At 43.4% G+C, this 22,208-nt stretch overlaps 1 protein-coding gene across 15 annotated transcripts in view; it reads left to right on the top strand.

Moving 5' to 3' along the window:
- The window catches only part of EZH2 (enhancer of zeste 2 polycomb repressive complex 2 subunit), a 425,637-nt gene that overhangs the window by 293,390 nt on the left and 110,039 nt on the right, over positions 1 to 22,208 (top strand). For all 15 annotated transcript variants that reach the window (XM_029589584.1, XM_029589586.1, XM_029589588.1 and 12 more), the window contains one exon: positions 17,515 to 17,609. In XM_029589584.1, coding sequence (XP_029445444.1) covers positions 17,515 to 17,609 — 95 coding nt within the window. The remainder of the gene's footprint in view (positions 1 to 17,514; positions 17,610 to 22,208) is intronic.

Raw genomic sequence — 22,208 nt, 5'->3', positions numbered from 1 at the left:
CTTCGAAAAACCCCGGGACCTACGCGCACCGGCGGCCTATGGAAAATAGGCGCGCCAGCGCGCAAGGCCCTGCTCGCATAAATCTGGGCGGATTTACGCGAGCAGGGCTTTTAAAATCCGCCCGATAGTTTCTATGCGCCCGGTTCTCTAGATGTGCTATCTTTGCCGAGAGTTCCTCCTTCCTTTCCTTCAACGCCAAAATTGCTTTTTGCAGCTCCTCCACTCTAACCTTGAATTTCTGCCACTGTTGCTGCCTTGCAGCCAACTAGAGGAGACTAGCAGCACCATGCCTTGAATGTGGGGGGCGGAGGAGGAATTTAGGCAGGAAGGATCATCCTCTCCCATTTGCAGCAAGGATGGGGGACCCCCCCCTCCCCCCAAAAAAATTGTATATTGGCACACGCCATTTGAATCCAGTTCTGTGTTCTTGGAAATTTGCTGATATATCGTGTACTAGGATAAGCTGTTTGGAGAAAAGGTGAAAGAAACAGTAGACCTTATTAAATATAATTGTACTACTCTACTTACATTAGCAGTGGCAATGATGGAACAACCATCTACATCTAGGAAGCCCCAGTCTCTCTACTACAAAAGATACTCCTTCTATTTAAGAAGGAGATAATAAGCTTATCCTTTTCAGGAAATCCCACCCTCAGCAGCAACAAGCCAGGCAGTGGGTTAGAGAGTGCAAAACAAATTTTTGCAGCTGTCTCAAACCAAACCAGAATTTTTGACTATACTATCAAACAAAATTCCCAGTTAGCCTTGGACAGTCTTCCAGTGGTGGGGGGGGAAACTCAAACATTTCATTTCTGCATGGTCTTTGATAATAGATCATTTGGTATTAAAGATCATACAGCAGGGGTTCTATTTTAAATTTCAAATCTTTCCCTCCAAACAATTCTCCAAAAAGACACTGTTTAGTTGTGGATCAGGTTGTACTTCTGCAGAAGGAATCTATCAACACTCCTCTCAGGAAACGAGCATAGGTTTCTACTCCCAAGTACTTCCTAATTCCAAAAAAGACAGGAAGATTTTGACCCATCCTGGACCTCAGAAATCTCAAAAAGCATCTCAAGAAAGAAAAGTTTAAGATGAATTCTTTTAAGTATCATCCTCTGTCAATTGGAGGTAGACTGGTTATCTATCTGTATCTCAAAGATGCTTATACGACATTACAATTCACAAGAATTTAGGAAATTTCCATGTTTCACCATAGGGAGCAATCAATATTCAGTTCTTCCTTTCGGTTTCGTAGGCAACCAGAGTCTTCATGACTGTTCATCTAAGATTGCCTAGACAACTGGTTTATAGCAAGCCGAGCCCATCTACAGGCCTACTCGTTCACACTTTGTATAATGAAAACTCTTCAATCCCTGGATTTCATCATTTCATTTCATTTATTAGCATTTATATATTTCCACTTCCAAAACAGCTAGAGGTGATTTACATTATATAAAATCACAAATTATGCAAATAAATCTTACCATAGCACATAGCTATAAAATGTTGCCTCATATCCACCACCATCCACCGATCATCAATCTCTCAAAATTCAAGGTAGAACCCTCTTAAGTAATAGACTTTATAGGATTTCAAAAAAAGGTGTTACATTGGCAATCCTCCAGTCTTCAGGTACCATAGATGGTTATTGATAGTTACAAATTTCCAAAAGCAGATCCGCAATTTAATTTCTCAGTTCTGTCAGCAGGCTGGGATATATACCATCTGGTCCAGGTGGTTTGCTACTCTTTAGTTTGTCAATCTTCCCTAGTATATCTTTCAGGTTCACTGAGATTGTTTCAGTTCCTCTGAATCATCACTTTTGAATATCATTTCTAGCATGGGTATATCTCTATATTCTATAGCAAAATAAACTCACTGGTATACCCAAAATAACATTCAGCTAATTCTACTGGTAGAAGAAACAATTGAAAAAAACATTAAACTTGGCAATGCTGTACCTAGATATAATAAGACAACTACTAAACCAAATGGAACTAGTAATTAATATTGAAAAAACAGAATTTATACACCTTGAACGAAAAAACATTGAAAGAATTCAGAATGCCATCAAACTTAAAAATGACAAGACAGTGGAATTAAATGAGAAAGCTCGTAACCTAGGAGTAATAATTGACATGGAACTCAGCCTTAAGCAACACATATCACTAAAAGTTAGAGAAGGCTATGCCAAATTAATGGTCCTTAGGAGACTAAAACCCTTATTAACTCAAGCACACTTTTGAACAGTTCTACAAGCACTAATTTTCGCTAGCACAGACTATTGTAACACACTTTTCCTAGGATTACCTTATACAACACTCAGACCACTACAAATACTACAGAACTCAGCTGCCAGAATACTTACTGGTAAAACCAGAAGGGATCATATCACTCAAACACTTGCCGAATTACACTGGCTGCCAATAGAACAAAGAGTGCAATATAAAACGCTATGCACAATTCATAAACTAATCAATGACGAAAATGCTGACTGGCTAAACACTGCACTGCGATTGCATGTCCCCCAGAGAAATCTCAGATCAGCCAATAAAGCTCTACTAACCATTCCCTCGGTCAAAACAGCAAAACTGACCCAAGTTAGAGAGAGAGCACTATTCTTAGCGGGTCCAATATTATGGAATACAATGCCACTCGAAATAAGATTGATGAAAGATTTAAAACTCTTCAAAAAAGGTTTGAAAACTTGGCTATTCAAAAAAGCCTTTCACAATGAGGTCAATGAGAAAGAACACCTACTCACAGATGAAAATCACCTAAAAGCAACTGCTTTCTTTACTATTTTTATCATAATTAAGTATTAATTTAAGAGCGACAGTATAAAACGTATATGATTATCCAATGAATCATATAAATGGTAATTCCAATCCACTGTCCAAATAGAATAGATTATTGAAACATGTAACTGAAAAATTGATTGGCACCCCTTAGATAAATGTACAAACCAAACTTATATATGTGCCTAATTGTAAACCGTTGTGATGGTGTATTACTAAACGACGGTATAGAAAAGTTTTTAAATAAATAAAATAAAAATAATCAGTCATACACCCCACTTTTTGACTGGCCGGAAGTGAAGCAAGTAGAATGCCCTGAAGCCGCAGTTCAAACTGCGAAACATGGTCAATACTGCATTTTTGGTTCGTGATAAGTCTCATGTGGACCAGTGTTTTGGGGTTTATCAGAAGCCAAAACAAGCTTGGAAACAGATAAGTGCGAAAAGTTGCTTAAACATTGTTAAGATTGTTAAATATTAAGATAAGTGCTATTTGATTCTGGATTGAGCAATGGTTAATTGGATATATATATATTTTTTTTTCCCCAGTAATGGCAGCTTTAAATGACTATCTGCACCGCTAAGAATTGTCAGGTTGACATTATGCACGTGCGCTCTCTGAAATTTTTTCCCCCTATTTTTCCATTGCTTTTGATAATTCTGTTTACGTGTGGATTCTGCATATAAAATTAAAAACTAAAGAGATCAAGCACATTAGTAGAAGATAAAATTATAAAATCCTCAAAACATTTTTCTATAAAAAAGTGGGGTATATAATTGATTATGGGTATATCTGTAGAGATATACCTCAGTGAACACTGAAGCAAAGAATTCATTTAGTCTCTCTGCTATGGTGTTGTCATCCCTAAGTGCTCCTTTTACCCCTCGATCATCTAATGATCCAACTGACTCCCTTGCAGGCTTTTTACCTCAAATGTACCTGAAAAGGTTTTTATTATAAGCTTTTGCTTCAACAGCAAGCTTTTCAAATTTCTCTTTGTCTTTCTTATCAGTGCTTTGCATCTAATTAGCCAGTGTCTATGCTGTTTCCTGTTTTCTTCATTTGAATCCCTTTTCCATTTCTTGAAAGATATTCTTTTAGATATTACAGCCTCTCTCATATCTCCTTTCAAGTATGGCAGTAGTCATTTAGCCTTCTTTCCACCTTTTCTAATGCCTAAATACATCTGTTCTGGGCTTCCAAGATGATATTTTTAAACAACATCCATGCCTGAGCTAAACTCTTAACCTTTCCAGTTGCTCCTTTCTGTTTTTTCCTAACCATTTTCCTCATTTTATCATAGTCACCTTTTTGAAAGTTAAATGCTATTGTAGTAGATTTCTTTTTTTGTACTCCTTCCAGTTATTGAGTCAAATTTGATAATGTTGTGATTATGTTTGCCAAGTGGCTCCAACACTGTTACCTCTCGCACTAAATCTTGTGTTGTGTTCCGCTAAGGACTAGGTCTAAAATAGTTTCCCCTCTTGTTGGTTCTTGTACCAGCTGCTCCATGAAGCAGTCATTTATTTCATCTAGAAACGTTACTTCTCTAGAATGTCCTGATGTTACATTCACCCAGTCAATACTGGGGTAATTGAAATCACCCATTATTACTGTACTGCTGATCTTGTTAGCTTCCCTAATTTCTTTTAGTATTTCATTGTCTTAGTTCATTCTGGCCAGGTGGACAGTAATACATGCCCATTACTATTTTATTCCCTTTTTAACCTGGAATTTCTATCCATAAAGATTAAACAATGCATTTTGTTTCCTGCAGAACTCTTATTCTGTTTGTCTCAATACTCTCTCTAACATATAATTCCATTCCTCCACCAATTTGATCCATCCTATCATTTCGATATAATTTGTACCCTGGTATCAGTGTCCCATTATCTTCCTTCCACCAGGTCTCTGAGATGGCAATTATATCTACCTCTTCATCCAGTGCTATACACTCTAACTGTCCCATCTTATTTTTTAGACTTCTAGCATTTGTATATAGACATTTCAAAATGTTTGTTGTTTGTATTAACAACCTGCTCATCAGTTGACAGGGGTAATTTGGAATCTTTCTGCACTTTAAGGCATCTGGTCCTCTTTGGCTTTTATTGCAACCTCTACTGGATTCCCTATTTTCCCTGTACTCTTAGTATCCTTCAAAGATACATCATTCCAAACCATACACTTCTGAGCGACTATCGGCTTTCCCCCATCATCTAGTTTAAAACCTGCACTATCTCCTTTTTAAAGGTTAGTGCCAGCAGCCTGGTTCCACTCTGGTTAAGGTAGAGCCCATCCTTTCAGGAAAGCCCCCACCCCCTTCCCCAAAATGAAGTCCAGTTCCTAACAAATCTAAAACCCTCTTCCTTGCACCATCGTCTCATCCACGTATTGAGATTTTGGAGCTTCTCCTGCCTCTGGGGTCCTGCAGGTGTAACGGGGAACATTTCTGAGAATGCTACTCTGGAGGTTCTGGATTTCAGCTTTCTACCTAAAACCCTAAATTTGACTTCAAGAATATCCCTCCTGAACTTTCCTATGTCATTGGTACCCATGTGTACCAAGACAGCCGGCTCCTCCCCAGCACTATCAAAAATCCTATCTGTGTGATGCGTGTGGTCCGCCATCAGGCAGACAAGTTACCAAGCGATCCTCACTGCCACCAGCCACCCAGCTATCAACTTCCTATTAATTGAATCACCAACTGTAACGCCATCCTAACCCTTCCTTCCTGGGCATGTGCCCCTGGAGACCTGTCCTTGGTGTGAGAGGATACTATATCATCTTGAGGGCAGGTCCTAGCTACAGGATTGCTTCCTGCCTCATCAAGCTGATGCTCTCCTTCCAAGTGACCTTTGTCCTCCAAAGCTACCAGATTGGAGGTGGGACTTCTCTACTATGTCCCTGAATGTCTCTTCTATATACTTCTCTGACTCCCTTAACTCCTCCAGGTCTGCCACTCTAGCCTCCAGAGATCGGACTCATTTTCTAAGGGTAGAGCTCTTTGCACTTAGTGCATACATATGTCCTCTCGCCAGCTGGGAGATAATCATACATGTGGCATTCAGTGCAAAATACTGGAAAGCCTCCCTCTCACTACTGGACTATTTCCTACATCATAATTTTGTTGATTTGTTATAGATTTAAAATTTCTAAGGGAGCAAGGATTTAAAGCTAACCTAAAGTACTTTTAATCTGTGGATTTATTTATATGTGTCTGCAATAACCCTCAACACACTACAGTTAATCTATCAATATCTTCCTAGTTACTCACCTTATTGACCCTGAGTCTAGTAAATGGATAAGATATAGCAAGGTAAATGGATAGAGTATAGTAAGGAAATTTTAGATGTGGCACGCCCTTTTGGTCCTCTCCTGCGCAAGGGGTGCGGGGCCAGTGGAAGCTGTGGCTGTGGAGTTCGAAGCCTGGATCACGCGTTGTGATCTCTGGAGTCCTCTCCTGGAAGCTGCTGGGTAGAAAATGCAGATGAGTCTTTTGGTCCTCTTCTTCTGATATCCCAACAGGTTCCTTCCAGTATCCCTTTGCTAAGTACCCCCATGCCAGTTAAACTGGTTTGAACAGACAACAATGCCACAATGCTTCTGGCAATGCATTATCAGACACATGTAGCCAAGCCAAAAGAGAAGAAGGGGCTACCTTATCAGCCACCAAACCAGGGTTATGAAAAGTAAATTTAGATGAAATCCATTCCCATAAAAAACAAAGTTGACACACTATGTTGTAAAATCTCATATCTGGAAGATTAAGCCCTCCAGGATGTTTAGGACGCAATAATTTGACAGAACCTACCCAAGCTCTCCTGCCACGCTACAAAAATTGTCCTAGCTTAGATTTCAAGTGTGCTAGGTCCTTATGAGACAACCAACAAGGTGTTATGTGCATTCAACAAAAACATTTTATACAGGGCACACCTGCCAAATAGCAAGAGTGGTAAATCAATCCAAGCTTGTAATTGAATTTCAATAATCAATTATTTAATATTCAGCTGATAAAGTAAAAATTTATTCCAAGGTACCTTAATCCCTAAATATTGAATTTGATTTGGAACCCAACTTAATGAGCAATCTCCCTGCCAAGTATGCCGAGTTTTATCATCGATAGCCATAGCTTATTCTTTTTTTAGGCCCACAAAACTACCAAAACAGTTAATTAAGTCTAAAATACGGGCCAATGACACATGATGATTACTTAAAAATAAGAGCCTATCATCCCCAAACAAAGAGATGCATAATTCAGAAGAACCCAAAGTTAGACCTCTGGTAATCAGTTCGGACTTAATTTTAAGTGCAAGACATATAATAACTGACAGGTAGATTTTAAAAACATTGCCCGCGTAAAAACAGCCCCATACACGCGCATGTTGACCGTGCACGAGCAACACAAATTTTAAGAAACAGGGAAGATGCGCATACATACCAGTGCTCGCGTCTAAGTACCTTATAAGCACAATCCCTTAACTCTCAATTGTATTATGTTCTTAGTTAACTGCCCTCTCCGGCCTTATCTTTCCGGCTGCTTAAGCTTCCAAGTTTACCCTCCTTGTTGAATGTAACTTTTCTTCTGTTAAATGTTGTTCTTTGTTACAGTTTACCCCGTTCTGTGTAAACCGATCTGATATGGTTATTAACCATGAAGGTCGGTATAGAAAAGAGTTAAATAAATAAATAAGGCAGAAAAGGGGTGGGGAATGGGTGTTCCAGGGTGGGGCCAAGACGTGTAATCCCGCTGATCATGGCGTGTGTTGGCATGTTATTTGTGAAACTTTACTGCTGGTCCTGAAGAGCAGCAAGGTTTGGGCTGAAATGTGGGGCTTACAAGACATGAAACCAGAGGGGTCCTGAAGGAGAGAGAGAGACGATATTTCACACTTTTCATCTCTCACTATAAGAAGGCGCTTTCAGCTCAGGGTGGGTTTAGGGGGGGCTGTAGTGTTATATTGATTGGTCTGCCTATGGAGGCGCAAAGATCTATAGCCCCTTGGTAACACTTCACCCCCCCAATACCCACCCTGAGTTGAAAGTGCCCTTCTTACAGTGGGATATATGTAGAGTGTCGTATTGTCTCTCTAACAGAAGTGCTCTTTCTCTCTTTCTGTCTCTCTCTCTCTCTCTCTCTCTCTCCCCCCTGTTTATGGGTGCAAGCGCACTCCTTTTAAAATTAACCTGTGAGAGAAAGGACAATCCTGTCGGGTACTACAATATAAAATAAAGGATTGAGATACCAAGCCATTGACTCGCAAGGCTTGTGGCAAAGCATACAACAGTCTTATCTAGGAACCAGTTATTCCAAATTTCTCCGGTTCCCAAAACATATATTGCCACTGCACTTTATGAAAAGCCTTCTCGGCAGCAAGACTTACTACCAACCCTTTTCGAGTATCAGGGCACATGCCGTAAAGGGCTTCCAACAATTTAGATTTTGCAAACTCCATGTCTTCCTTTGACAAATCCAGTTTGATCATTCACAATCAGAGGGTAGAACCACATCTAATCTTTTAGCTAAAATAGATGCCAAAATTTTGATATAAAAAGCTACTTTTATAACGCCTATAATAACTATGTTAACTCTAGCACAAATCTTTTGAACACTCTATTAACATAGAAACTTTGCAAACTGTTGTGAGGGCAAAACCGAACGACTGTATATAAAACTCGATTAATTAATTAATTAAAGAAATAGGTCTATAAGACCCAGGCGTATTTGGCTCCTTCCCTGTTTCAAAAAAACAGTGATTTGCTCCAGAGCAAAAATTGCCCCTCTCCAAGCAAAAAGTGTACATATCTAATAATGGTCTTGAAGGTGTTGAAGATAACAATTTATAAAATTCTGATCTAGGCCATCAAGTTGTGGTGCTTTTGCCAACTTCAGTGCTGTAGTAGTATGTTCACTTTCAAATAAGATGATAGGAACATTGAAAAATTGTAATTTTGTGTCTGAAATCAATGGTAAGGAGAGTCCCTCAAAAAAAGGCTGAATGAACCTCCTCAGGCGCAGGTCAACCTGTACACAAATTAACATAGAATTTGATCAGGGAATCTGTCAATTGTGGGAAGTCACCAAATTCCCCTTGGAGTCTTTCAGGGCACAACTAAATGTTTTGGCTGTGCTCCATTTATCAATCGTGCCAGCAGTTTACCAGGCTTATTATCTAATCTAAATAATTTGCTACAAAACCAATACCATTTCGAATCATTCTTTGATGTAGTAATTAATTTACAGTGCATCTAACATCCAACATTTGAGATTGTACTTCCTCTTGAAAGATATCCATATGTAAGGTCTTAAAATTAAAAAGTTCTTTCGTTAAATGCAAAATTTCAACATCAGATGTTTTAGGTTTTCATGTCTCAAAAACTATTATCTCCCCCTTATAACCGCTTTACTAGCTTCCCAGAAAATATCCAGGGTGGTATTGATCTCAAGATAATTACTTGACAAGAATATTTTAAAATCAGGATCAAAATAGAGAGATGGATTTAAGTGCCATGTAAAAGATTTAGTAAGGGATGGTCCAAAACCTAATTAAAAGGACATAGGAGCATGATCTGATAGAGTTGATGCACATTTCACCATGGGAAATAACCAGAAATCAAAAAATAGTGTATATGAGAGTAACATTTATGTGCATAGGAAAAAAAGGAAAACTCCTGTTCCTCAGGGTGTAATACTCGCCATATATCTAATAATTGCAGCTCCCTAACAAAAAAAAAAAGGTATACTAGCTGTATTCTGGTATTGTCTAGTCAGTCTAGGTGGTTTCGTATCCATGCTGGAATCAGCAGTAACGTTAAAATTACCACCTAATATTACCATGTGGTTTGAGAATTGGCTCAGCAACACAACCAAATTAGAAAAAAAATAAATGATTATAGACATTAGGGGCATATACGTTACAAAATACTAATTTCTTATGTAATAAACTGCCACTAATCAAAATAAATCTTCCATCTGGATCTACAATCTGCTGTTCTTACTGAAAAGGAAGATCCTTAATCACAAGAAGAGCGATTCCCCTCTGTCTTCTACTAAAAGAAGAAGAGACAACTTGTCCCACCCATTGTAATTTCAATTTCTTGTGTTCAATAGAAGTAAGATGAGTATCCTGCAAAATCATTGTGTGCTTTAGCCTTATGAAAAAAAATTAAATAATTTTTCCTCTTATTGGAGAATGAATACCATCAATATTTAGGGAGAAAGGGGAGGAAAAGTGAGACCATGAGGCAAAAAGGAAGGTTTCCTGGACTAAGAGGGTCATTTTCCAAAGGTATCGCATGTGAAAAGTCTCTTCGCGTGCGATACCTAGATCGGGGTGGGTTCTGGGTGGCGTCTGCACCGGAAGGGGAGGAGTCAGGGTGGCACCGGGGCAGACGCCGCGAAGACATCGCTGGTGGCGAAAGGTAAGGACCCTTATCACCGCCAGTTTCGCGCCAAATAACTACACCTTTATGGTGTAGTTATTCGATGTGAAAGCTGGCAGCCAGCACACCGCAGTGGTGCGATGGCTGCCGGCTTTCGCAGGCCCACCCCCCCCCCCCCCCTCCCTGCTTTCGCCCCCCAGTTACCGCCGGATTCTCCAAGGTCTGTGACCTTAGAGAATTCAGGCCTAAGACACTAACCTGGTTTGTGCCAATGCCTGGAGAGAAGTGGTGAGACCCCCTTCTCCCTAGTTGGGCCCTGTTGACGTCATTGAAGAGCGCCTGGGTTTTACCCAAATTTCAGGGTTGTGCGAAGTGCAGCTGGGTAGGAGAAATGAGACCATGAGGCAGAAAGGTTTTCCGAACTAAGACACTAAGCTGGTTTGTGTCGACGCCTGGAGAGAGGTGGTGAGGCCCCCTCCCCTCTAGTTGGGCCCTGTTGATGTCATCGAAGAGCGCCCGGGTTTTACCCACAAATTCCAGGATGCATCCGAAGCTGCACACCAAAGGGGCACACCCCTGAGCACAAAAATGGGGAGGAAGAGAAAACCTAAAGCCTGGACATCCTCTCCTGCTCCTTCTTCGGCACCATTTCATGGGCCCATGGATGACCACATTATTTGAACTAGTGAGCCCTCCAATAAGAGACTATATTGGTGAAAGTTCATTTTCTGGAATATCGCTCAAACTCAGGGGCCAAGTGCGCAATTTTCTTTCTCATGCCCTGCCAACGGCCTGGGATTATCTCCAGGTTCTGGGGTCCATGGCCTCCACTATCGATCTGGTCCCCTGGGCTTTTGCGCATATGCGTCCGTTACAGAAAGCCTTGCTATCCCGCTGGAAACCAGTATCGGAACAGTTTCAGATGCCCCTGTCGCTCTCCGAGACTACCGTCGCAGAACTGCAGTGGTGGCTATCGCCTGCCCATCTTCAGAAGGGGATGTCCCTTCTGACACCGCAGTGGATCGTGGTAACAACGAACGCCAGCCTCTCCGGCTGGGGAGCTGTAAGCCAGACCCATTCTGCTCAGGGGTATTGGTCTCTGACTTAATCTCGCTGGCACATCAGTTGACTGGAAGCTCGAGCGGTCCAACTGGCTCTCAAGGCCTTCCTTCTCCTACTCCTCCACAAGGCGGTGCGGGGCCTGTCGGACATTTCCACCACTGTAGCCTACATCAATCGACAAGGGGGCACCAGGAGTCGCCTAGTCACTCTGGAAGCCAGCAGGCTCTTCGCATGGGTGGAACGTCACCTAGAGCGCTTAGCGGCGTCCCATATTGCGGGGAAGGAGAACGGTCAAGCAGATTTCCTCAGTCGCCAGAGGTTAGACCCAGGTGAATGGGAATTGTCAGACACAGCGATGAACCTGATCATCCACAGGTGGGGGTCCCCCTCACTTGGATCTGATGGCCACCATGACCAATGCGAAAGCTCCTCTGTTCTTCAGCCGCAGACGGGAACATTGCGCGGAAGGGGTGGATGTCCTGGTCCTTCCCTGGCCCTGCGACATTCTAGTGTACGTGTTCCCTCCCTGGCCGTTAGTGGGCAAAGTACTCCGAAGAATCGAGCCACGGACAGTCCTTTACACCTCTGTCATCTTTCTCATCTTCTTCAGGAGGGTCCTGTATTTTTCGATCAGGCGGATCGTTTCTGTCTAGCGGCCTGGCTTTTGAACGGCGGAGATTGAGAAAGAAGGGATATAAGAAAGAAGTTATATCCACTCTATTGTGGGCCAGGAAGCCAACTACCTCACTTGCTTATGTCCAAGTATAGAAGGTTTTTTGAAAATGCATGTCACCTCAGGTATCTCGGCTCTTAAGGCTCTGGTTTCCCAGGTCCTTTCTTTTCTCCAGAATGGTCTCGCCAAGGGGTTGTCATTCAGTACCTTGCGAGTGCAGGTCTCCGCTCTCGGTTCCCTCTTAGGCACCATTGACGGTTATGCAGTGGTGGCTCATCCAGATGTCGTCTGTTTCCTCAAGGGAGCCAAGCACTTGAATCCTCCGTTCTGGGTTACTTGTCCCTTGTGGAGTCTTAACTTGGTTTCCTCCGGGTTCTCTGCGAAGCCCCTTTTGACCCCTTAAGGAGGGCTACGCTCAAGGATTTGACTCTCAAAACCATCTTCTTGGTGTCCATTTGTTCAGCCAGAAGAATCTCAGAGCTCCAAGCGATGTCGTGCAGAGAACATTTTCTACGTTTCTCGGATTCAGGGATATCCCTTAAGACGGTACCCTCTTTCTTGCCAAAGGTCATGCTCCTTTTCATGTCAATCAGTCCGTGGACTTCCGGCTTTTTCTTCGTCAGAAGTAGCAAATACAGCTGAGGGTGATCTGCGGCACCTCGATATGAAACGGGTCTTGCTGCGTTACCTTCAGGTTACAAATGAGTTCCGGGTCTCTGACCACTTGTTTGTCCTGTAATAAGGCTTCCAAGGCCACTATCGTGCGTTGGCTAAAGGAGGCCGTTGCGTTGGCTTACATCTGTAAGGGTCGGCCCGTGCCGGAATGTTTTAAAGCTCATTCCTTACGGTCTCAGGCTACTTCTTGGGCGGAGAGTCAATCGGTCTCTCCGCAGGAAATATGTAGGGCAGCTACTTGGAAATCCCTGCATACTTTTGCTCATCATTAACATCTGGATGTGCAGCCTCCAGTTTTTGGCTCCTTCGGGCGGCAGGTTCTTCAAGCAGGGCTATCTCAGTCCCACCCTGTTTAGGGAAGCTTTGGTACATCCCACGGTCTGGACTGATCTGGGTACATACAGGGAAAGGAAAATTGGTTCTTAGCTGCTAATTTTTGTTCCTGTAGTACCACGGATCAGTCCAGTCCAGACACCCGCCTGTACTAGATCTGATACGTCCGCTCGAATGTTCTGTCTTTCTCTACAGGTTTTTTTCAATTATCTGATTTTTTGTCTACTACCGTGTTTCTCTGAAAATAAGACAGTGTCTTATATTAATTTTTGCTACCAAAGATGCACTAGGCCTTATTTTCAGGGGATGTCTTATTTTTCCATGAAGAAGAATTCACATATATTGTCGAACAAAAAAATGAACATTTATTATATTCTGAATAGTTGTCTGGTTATGCTGGTTTGTGATGACAACTAACTGTGAATCCTGCAGGGTAAAAAAATCACAGCTGCATGCTCTGGCGTTCTGTGCGACGGGCATGCTGCCAAATAAAAACTTTGCTAGGTCTTACTTTCGGGGGAGGTCTTATATTTAGCAATTCAGCAAAACCTCTACTAGGTCTTATTTTCGGGGGATGTCTTATTTTCGGGGAAACAGGGTATTACTAAAGGCAACGGAAGCATCTAACAGATGAAAATAAAATTGTATGCAAGAGCGTTTTTATTCATACAGAATCCTTTCGGTTGTTCACTTGTTCAATTTGTTAGTTTTTTCTTATTGCTTGCTTGATCCTTGTGAAGTTATATCTGCTTTGAAAGTACTTTATACTGAAGGGGTGTAGTGTAGGCTCTGTCCTGATATAGGATACCCTCACAGTTTTGGTCTGTCTCCACCTGCTGGACAGGAGGCTCAACCCACGGTTTGGACTGATCCGTGGTACTACAGGAAAGAAAATTAGCAGGTAAGAACCAATTTTCCTATATTTATCATCAACCTACAATTGCCAGAATCTTGAAAGATCTAAATCCATAAAACTCCCATTTATTTATTTTATTTACTTAATTTGTTTAAAACATTTCTAGACCTCTTGTCAATTTTAGTAAGCAGTTAATTTAAAAATTCATAAATAATCAAGTTAAATAACTAAAAAAATGGAACATAAAAGGTAAATTAACAATTTTTAAAAAATAAAAATAACATTAAAGCAGAATAAAAACATGAAAGGGTAGATTTTTTAAAAAAAGCGCGATTGCGTACTTTTGTTGGCGCACCAGGTGCAAACAAAAGTATGCTGGATTTTATAAGATACGCGCGTAGCCTATAAAATCCTGGATCGGCGCGCGCAAGGCTGCCGATTTTGGGCAGCCGGCGCGCGCCGAGCCGCGCAGCCTGCCTCCGTTCCCTCCGAGGACGCTCCGAAATTGGAGCGGCCTCGGAGGGAACTTTCTTTCGCCCTCCCCTCACCTTCCCCTCCCTTCCCCTACTTAACCCACCCCCCGGCCCTATCTAAACCCCCCTCCCCTACCTTTATCTATGGATTTACGCCTCCCGGAGGGAGACGTAAATCCACGCGCGCTAGCGGGCTGCTGGTGCGCCAAGACCCAACCCGGGGGCGGTTCCGGAGGGCACGGCCACGCCCCCGGAACGCCCCGGTCCGAAACCACGCCCCCAGGCCCGCCCCCGAAACGCAGCGTCATCCGGTCCCGCCCCCGACACGCCCCCTTTGAAAAACCCCGGGACCTACCCGCGTCCCGGGGCTCTGCGCGCGCCGGCGGCCTATGCAAAATAGGTGCGCCGGCGAGCAGGGCTTTTAAAATCCGCCCGATAATATACAAATTAAACAATCAGTTTAGAAATCTGTGCAGCATAAAATACAACTCCTTGATTCTGTGGGGATGTTACAGAATATAAAATTTTCCTCTCATAAATGAAAGGCCTGTTGAAACAAATATGCTTTCACCAATTTTCTAAACTTCAGGTGGCATGGTTTAGATTAAATAAAAGTCCTCCTACACCCTGAGATCTAAATGTAATTCTAGATCAACTCATGAGCCTGTCGTTTGAGCCTTTGTTGAAGGCAGAACTAAAGTTCCTTTCTTGGAAAGCTTTTAATTTTTAATAGCAGTTACATCTGCCCAAAGAGTAAGTGAGCTCCAAGCCGTGGTTTCCTAATCTCCCTATACACAAATTTTCCGTAACAGAGTAGTTTTAAAAACTCATCCTAAATTTCTACCAAATGTTGTCTTTCATTTCTATTTAAATCCTTTGTCTTACCAACATTTTTTTCCAAGACCACATGCATATAAGGTTGAGCAGGCTCTTCATACATTGGACTGTAAAAGAGGTTTGTCCTGTTCATAAAAAAGAAAGTCTAGTCAATTGTTTATCTCCTTCAACTCAGTCAAACAAAAAGAATTTGAAAAAGAACTCTTTCAACTTGAATATCTGATTGCATTTCCGATTGTTATGATCAGTCAGGACAGCATCTTCAAACTAAAGTAAAAGCCCAGCAAGTCAGAGATGCAGCAGCTTCCTTATTTGATTGCTTCACCTCATCCTTCTAGGCTCTGGCATAATTATAGGTTCCATGGTCCTCTAACATATGAGCACAATATACAATTTCATACAGCCCTCCACTTTGGGTCCACCCTTACGTAGCTAATCTGTCTCCTGCTTGTCCTTAGAGAAAATAAAGTTGCTTACCTGTAACAAGTGTCTTGCGCAGACAGGACAAATCAGCCACACAATTCCATCCTGCTCCCCTTAGAGTTGGAGGTTAGATTGTTATAAAGACTACAGAGATTTGTGTGACATTGGCTGCATGGATGAGAGTGACTCAGACAGATTTTCTCTGTTGAGAGCTTTTCAGTCTCTGTGCCATCAGATGCCATAGCCCCGCTTGTATAGCTGATTTGTCCTACTGTTTGTAAAGGACACCTGTTACAAGTGAGCAACTTTGCTATCCAGTCAGCCACCTTGAGACCCACCCCTTAGTTGCTCACTTTTTTAATACAGGACAGTATTAAAAGCTTTACTGACATCCAAGTAAACTATGTTTTACTATTTGAGGGAGGTGGAATGTGGTGAATGTGAGATTTCTAATTTTATGCACAAAATATTGACAAATCTGTTGCAGTTCAATGTTACCACATTTATTTTCAATGTAACATTACATGTGGAAGACCATATTTTGAGCAAACTCTGTGGGTGTTCCCAAAATTAGTACATACAACAAGACATATATGTACTAGAATACAGTCTAATTATAATTGTCAACAAGCACAGCACAAATAAGAAAGGATCATGCATCATTATATCTATTTTCTACCAAATGTCTTCAACCTTTGACATAGTTGTACTCTGGATTAGCAAAAGAAGGTTTTAGATTTCAACTTCCAAACTCATTATATTTTATCTAGTCCATAGAGCAAGTTTTGCAACAGCTATTATGTATCTTTATTTAGAACCTAAGAACAGTTAAGGCCAAATTTTCAAAGGCCCTCGTTTAAATACTGATGATTACGCGTGGGGCTGGCCCCTGCGCGCACATTTTCTAAAGGGCCCAGCCACGCGCGTAACCACCAATACGCGCACAAGTGCCAGGCCCTGAAAAAGGAGCGGGCCAGGGGATGTGGTCTGGGAGGGGGCAGGGTGGGATGGAGGCCGGCTGGACAGCTGCCATTAGCCACTGTCCCAGGGAAGTGCACACTGGCAGCCGGCTGGTGCGTGGAAACTACTTCTGCTCCAGAAGTGCAGTAAGTAGTGAAGTAAAAAAAAATTGGGGGTAGATAGTAGGGGTTAGGGGAAAGGGAAGGAAGGTTAGGCAGGGGGGTGGGGAAAGTTCCTTCGCAGTCTATTCCTTAATTGGAGCGGACAAGGAGGCAACTGGAGGAGGCCCGATTGCATCGCCATGCATATTTACTGAAAATTCATGTGTCCCGTCCCCCCCTTGCGTCACATGCACGATGTGCGCGGCTATTGGATTTTATAACGTGCACGAGCACTCCTTTTAAAATCAACCCCTTAGGGTCTAAATAAGAAATCTTGACTTTGGCTCCATAGTTTTTCTATGAATAGCAAGAATTAAGTAGAACTTAAAAGAATACTATTCTTCTAATATAAGCTAAATTGCACAGAGAAGTACAATAATCATTTTTAATTTCTTCAAATTCTCTGAAATTGGGATGGGAAGGGGGAACAGAAAGGAGAAGAGGTTTGGTTGAGGTATGTGGGAAAGGAAATTAGAATGAGTGAGTGGCTTGAATATGATATGGGTGGGAAGAAAAGCTGAGTGGCATGTCGGTTGCGAAAGGAGAAGGGAATCCAGGATTGGTGGTGATGTGGACAGAGGGAATGGAGACGAGGAATTAATCTCCTCCATTTCATTTATAGTTGTTCTCTCTGCTGTTGTTAGCTGGTATGTGTGATATTGACTGTACTGCACTTCCACACATTCTCCGTGCTTAGTGGTGATAGAGGGGTTCACGCACAGGCAGTTCTGCATAAGAGGTCATAGCTGTCTATAGAACCCTAAAAATGAGTATACAAAACACTGTAAAGACTAGCGAGAGGGCAAAAAATCACATTCAAATTTAATTTCTTGCTGGCATTCACAAGTGGGTAGCTCACATGTGGTGGTATCTGTTGCAGGTATATGAGTTTAGAGTAAAGGAATCTAGTGTTATTGCCCCTGCTCCTGCTGAAGATGTTGATACGCCTCCGAGAAAGAAGAAGAGAAAACACAGGTATGGTAATTGCTGTGAGAAATCTATGACAGGAATTGGCAACATATTTTGAGCAGAGTGCCAAGCTCCCCACATCTATTTTTAAGATGTCAACATGCCAGAGAAACAAAATGGAAAGGCAAGTGTAGCTAATAGGCAAGTGTAGCCACTTTCTTTCTCACCGCCTGCATCTCTCTCACAGTTTCCTCGCTGTCTAGCCACATTAGTCTTACCACATTTGTCTCTCCCACCACCTGTGTGCGTGTGTGTCTCTCTTTCTCTCTTGCCACATTCCTTACTACTGTGCCTAAATGCAGCAGCTTAAAGAGGCACTGAGGCAGGCTAGTGTACAGATTCTAGATATCCACCTGAGCTAGCCGTGGAGCGTACCTGTCATCCTATTGTATCCCACTTGCTGGGACATTCTCGTGGAGGACATGCAAATACAGTGCCAGACCTAGGTTGATGTCTCTTAAAGGCAGTATTCTCTGGCTCTGAGAAGCAGGGGACTGGGTGCTTAGTGAGGGTCACGATAGGGATTTGTAGAAAGTATAAAATACAAGAAATGGTATTTTTGAATGAATTTATTTATATTAAATAAATATTCATGAAACTTCATTTTGTACTAACACTTCCCCATGGTTCATATAAAAATACATGGTCCAACAGATTAACTGTTGCACATAGGAGGCAGTAGTGATGATCTCATCATGATGTCATCCTGCTTCCTTTACTTTTGGTTTTCAAAAGCAGATTTGTAAGTCAAATATCAGCTGCTGTGTCTGTCCCATAATAAGAAAATATTTACTCTTTAGATGGAATAATATTTTTCAGGCTAATATTGCCTTTGACTTCATGCAAGATGTAGTTCAATTTGTAGTGAATTGTTTGATATGTGGATGAATTGGTCTAATGCCTACTTTCTGCATAATTCAGGAACTGTTTGAGGGAGGAAGATGGGGAAATATTCTAATTTGGGCTTTGTGTTAATTTGAATTCAGAAGTATCTTAAGTAAGATTTTCATATAGTAAAGGCTCTTGAGAAAGTATTCTCCTCCTTATCCAATTCATGAGAGGTTTGTCATCCAAACCAGTGCAGTGTTAAAGATTATTATTGACAAATCCCAGTTTTCTAATCCCCATTTAGTGCTTTTTTTTCTTTAAAAAAAAAAATCACTTTTGTATTCGTTTTGTCTGTCTGTATACACTTACCTCCCAAACTATACAACCAACAGCATTCATGTTTTTAGGGCAGATATAGCTTTCTAACAGGACATGCAGGATGGTAGTCCTCACATATGGGTGACATCATCAGGATGGAGCCCAATCACGGAAAACTTCTGTCAAAGTTTCCAGAACTTTGACTGGCCCCTACTGGGCATGCCCAGCATGGCACTAACCCTGCAGCCAGCAGGGGTCCCCCTTTAGTCTTCTTTTTTCCACGCAGCAGTAGCCTTGCGGTTTAGGAGCTCTGAAGAGATTCCTGACAGGAATTTTCCTCACGGACTTAATTAAAATTACTTCGCCCCACAGGGGTCCCTCCTCTAACTTTTCTCAAGCCGCGGTACTCCGGTAAGTTTTTCACCGTTTTTCGTCTATTACCGTCTAGTTTTGCCCTCGCGGCCTACTGGCCGTCGACCGTACAGCGGCTCGATTTTTCTATGGCCATGGCGTCGGGTTTTCGTCGGTGCCCGGACTGTACTCGTACCATGTCTATCACAGACCCTCATGGAGTCTGTGTAATGTGTTTAGGCCGTGAGCATGTTGTCCTGACTTGCACTAAATGTGCTCTTATGACACTGAAAGGTCGCAAGGCCAGAATGGAGAAGATGGGACTCCTTTTCCATGCTCACACCCCGACGCCGTCCATCGAATCGACGTCATCGGAACTGGCACCGTCGAAGTCGCACCACCATCGACAACCGTCCGTGACCGCCTGCCATCGACATCTTCACGGCCATCGACTCCCGTTTCTCCCCCTCAGGATCGAGGGGATCGTAGGGAGAAGCATCGCCATTGGCATCGTAAGTCTCGGACCGTCGAGGGAGCGAAATCATCGACCTCGCCACCGTCGAAGAAGCCCCGTCCAGGAGCGGCACCGACCACTCCTGCGACTGGGACATCAAGGCCACCCTCACCCGATCGGGGTTTGGGAGTCGCGATTCCACCTGTAAAGGTGGTCCCTCCGACTGTGCCTCAGCCTCCCTCTTCCGTCACGGAGCCGGAGCTGATTGCCCCAGGTCTCCGGGAAGAACTGGACCGGCTGGTCCAGGAGGCCATCGACAAGGCGATGCAACGACTCCAGGTCCCTCCGGCACTGACACTAGCACCGAGAGTGGAACCGGTCATCAACCCGATTCCAGCAGCGCTGGCACCGCTGCTAACCCGGATGGAGGCACTCATGACAGCCCTTCCACCGGTGATTCCCGGGTCTCCAATGGCTCCGGTGCGCTCCCCGATGACTACTTCATCGGGAGGAGAAAACACCGTTCCGCATTCCTCCTTCGGGAGTATTGCCTCAGCCATCGATGCCATGTCGTCCCTCGCCACCCATTCATTCATCGGGGGCGATACGCACATCGGCGCCATCGATGCCTTTGATGCCGGCACCGATGCCCCCCCAGGGTATCCGTGGTGCCCCCGGGTGATTCCTTCGATTTTCTCGGAGCCTCAGCCGGGCCCGTCGGGTATCCAACCCCCTTCTTGTCCTACAGGTCAGCCTGCTGATCCTTATGACACCTGGGGTGATGATACTTCCACAGACACCGATGATTTGCCTTCACCTCCTTCTCCTACTGAAAGTAGAAAGCGTTCTCCTCCAGAGGACCTCTCTTTCATTAACTTTGTGAAGGAAATGTCGGAATTGGTCCCTTTTCAGCTTCAGACAGAGCAAGATGATAGGCACCAGATGATGGAGCTTCTCCAATTCATGGATGCCCCTAAAGTGATCACTTCTATTCCCATTCATCAAGTTCTTCTTGACCTCCTCAAAAAGAACTGGGAAAATCCTGGATCTATTGCCCCAGTACATAGAAAAGCTGACACTACTTATCTAGTACAGTCAGCCCCGGGCTTTCAAAAACCTCAGCTTGACCACCACTCAGTTGTGGTAGAATCAGCTCAAAAGAAAGCGAAAAGGACGAAGCCACACTCCTCTACCCCTCCTGTAAAGGAACACAAGTTCCTAGACAATATTGGTCGACGAGTGTTCCAAGGGGCCATGCTCATCTCCAGAACTGCTTCTTACCAGCTGTACATGACCCAATACAATAGGGTCATTTTCAAGCAAATACAGGACTTCTCTGAAACCCTGCCTGACCAATTCCAAGAACATCTTCAAACCCTTGTCAACAAGGGCTTTGAAGCAGGGAAGCACGAGATACGAACAGCTTACGATATCTTCGACACCTCCACTAGAGTTTCTGCAACTGCCATTTCGGCAAGACGCCGGGCCTGGCTCAAGTCTTCTGACCTTCGCCCAGAAGTACAAGACGGGCTTTCTGACCTGCCCTGTATAGGAGATAATTTATTCGGTGAACAAATTCAGCAAATTGTGGCTGAGTTAAAGGACCATCATGAGACCCTCAAACAGCTCTCATCGATGCCTTCTGACTTCCCTTCTAGACAGCCCTTCAAGAAGGACTCCAAGAAGCCATTCTTCCGTCCAAGGAAGTACTATACCCCACCAACAAGGTCCCGAGTTACGAGGCCTTATCAAAAATCTCAGCCTCGCCAGCCCCGGAAGCAAAAGCCACAAGCAGCTCCCCAGCCGGGGCCTGCTTCAGGTTTTTGACTTTTACTTGGAGAGCAGCAGCCTGATCCCTCTGCCAAGCATACCAGTGGGAGACCGATTATGCCACTTTCATGGAATATGGCAATCAATCACAACCGACCAATGGGTGCTGGCAATCATTGCTCAGGGTAACCATCTGAATTTTCTTGCTGTTCCACCAGACTCCCCACCTCTACAAGCGTGGAGAGTAACCGACCACTCTGTCCTTCTGGAGCAGTTAAGAGAAGTTAAGAGCAATAGAACTGGCTCCTCTTTCACAACAAGGCCTAGGGTTCTATTCCCGGTACTTTTTGATTCCCAAAAAATCCGGGGGGCTTCGTCCAATTCTGGACCTACGTGCCCTCAACAAGTACCTCCAGCAGGAAAAGTTCAAAATGGTAACCTTGGGCTCGCTTCTACCTCTTCTACAAAGAGGAGACTGGCTCTGCTCTCTGGACCTCCAGGACACATACACCCACATTGTGATAGCTCCAGCTTATCGCAAGTACCTCCGGTTTTTAGTAGGCCCAAGGCACTATCAATACCGGGTGCTTCCATTCAGCCTAGCATCAGCACCACGAGTCTTTACCAAATGTCTCGTAGTTGTCGCAGCTTTTCTCAGGAAAGAAGGTGTTCACGTCTACCCCTATTTAGACGACTGGTTAATCAGGGCCCCATCCCAGCAAGCTGCTCGGTCATCCCTGGATTTGACTCTACACACTCTAATCTCTCTAGGGTTTCTCGTCAATTACGAGAAATCCTATTTAGCCCCATCTCAAACCTTGTCTTTCATTGGGGCAGACTTGGACACCTTACAGGCAAAAGCCTTTCTATCTCAACGAGTGCAA

The sequence above is a fragment of the Rhinatrema bivittatum genome, chromosome 2 (assembly GCF_901001135.1).
Source record: "Rhinatrema bivittatum chromosome 2, aRhiBiv1.1, whole genome shotgun sequence".
NCBI classification, from domain to species: Eukaryota; Metazoa; Chordata; class Amphibia; order Gymnophiona; family Rhinatrematidae; genus Rhinatrema; species Rhinatrema bivittatum.
Note: the sequence above shows the minus strand (reverse complement) of the source record. Positions and strands in the feature narration are given on the sequence as shown.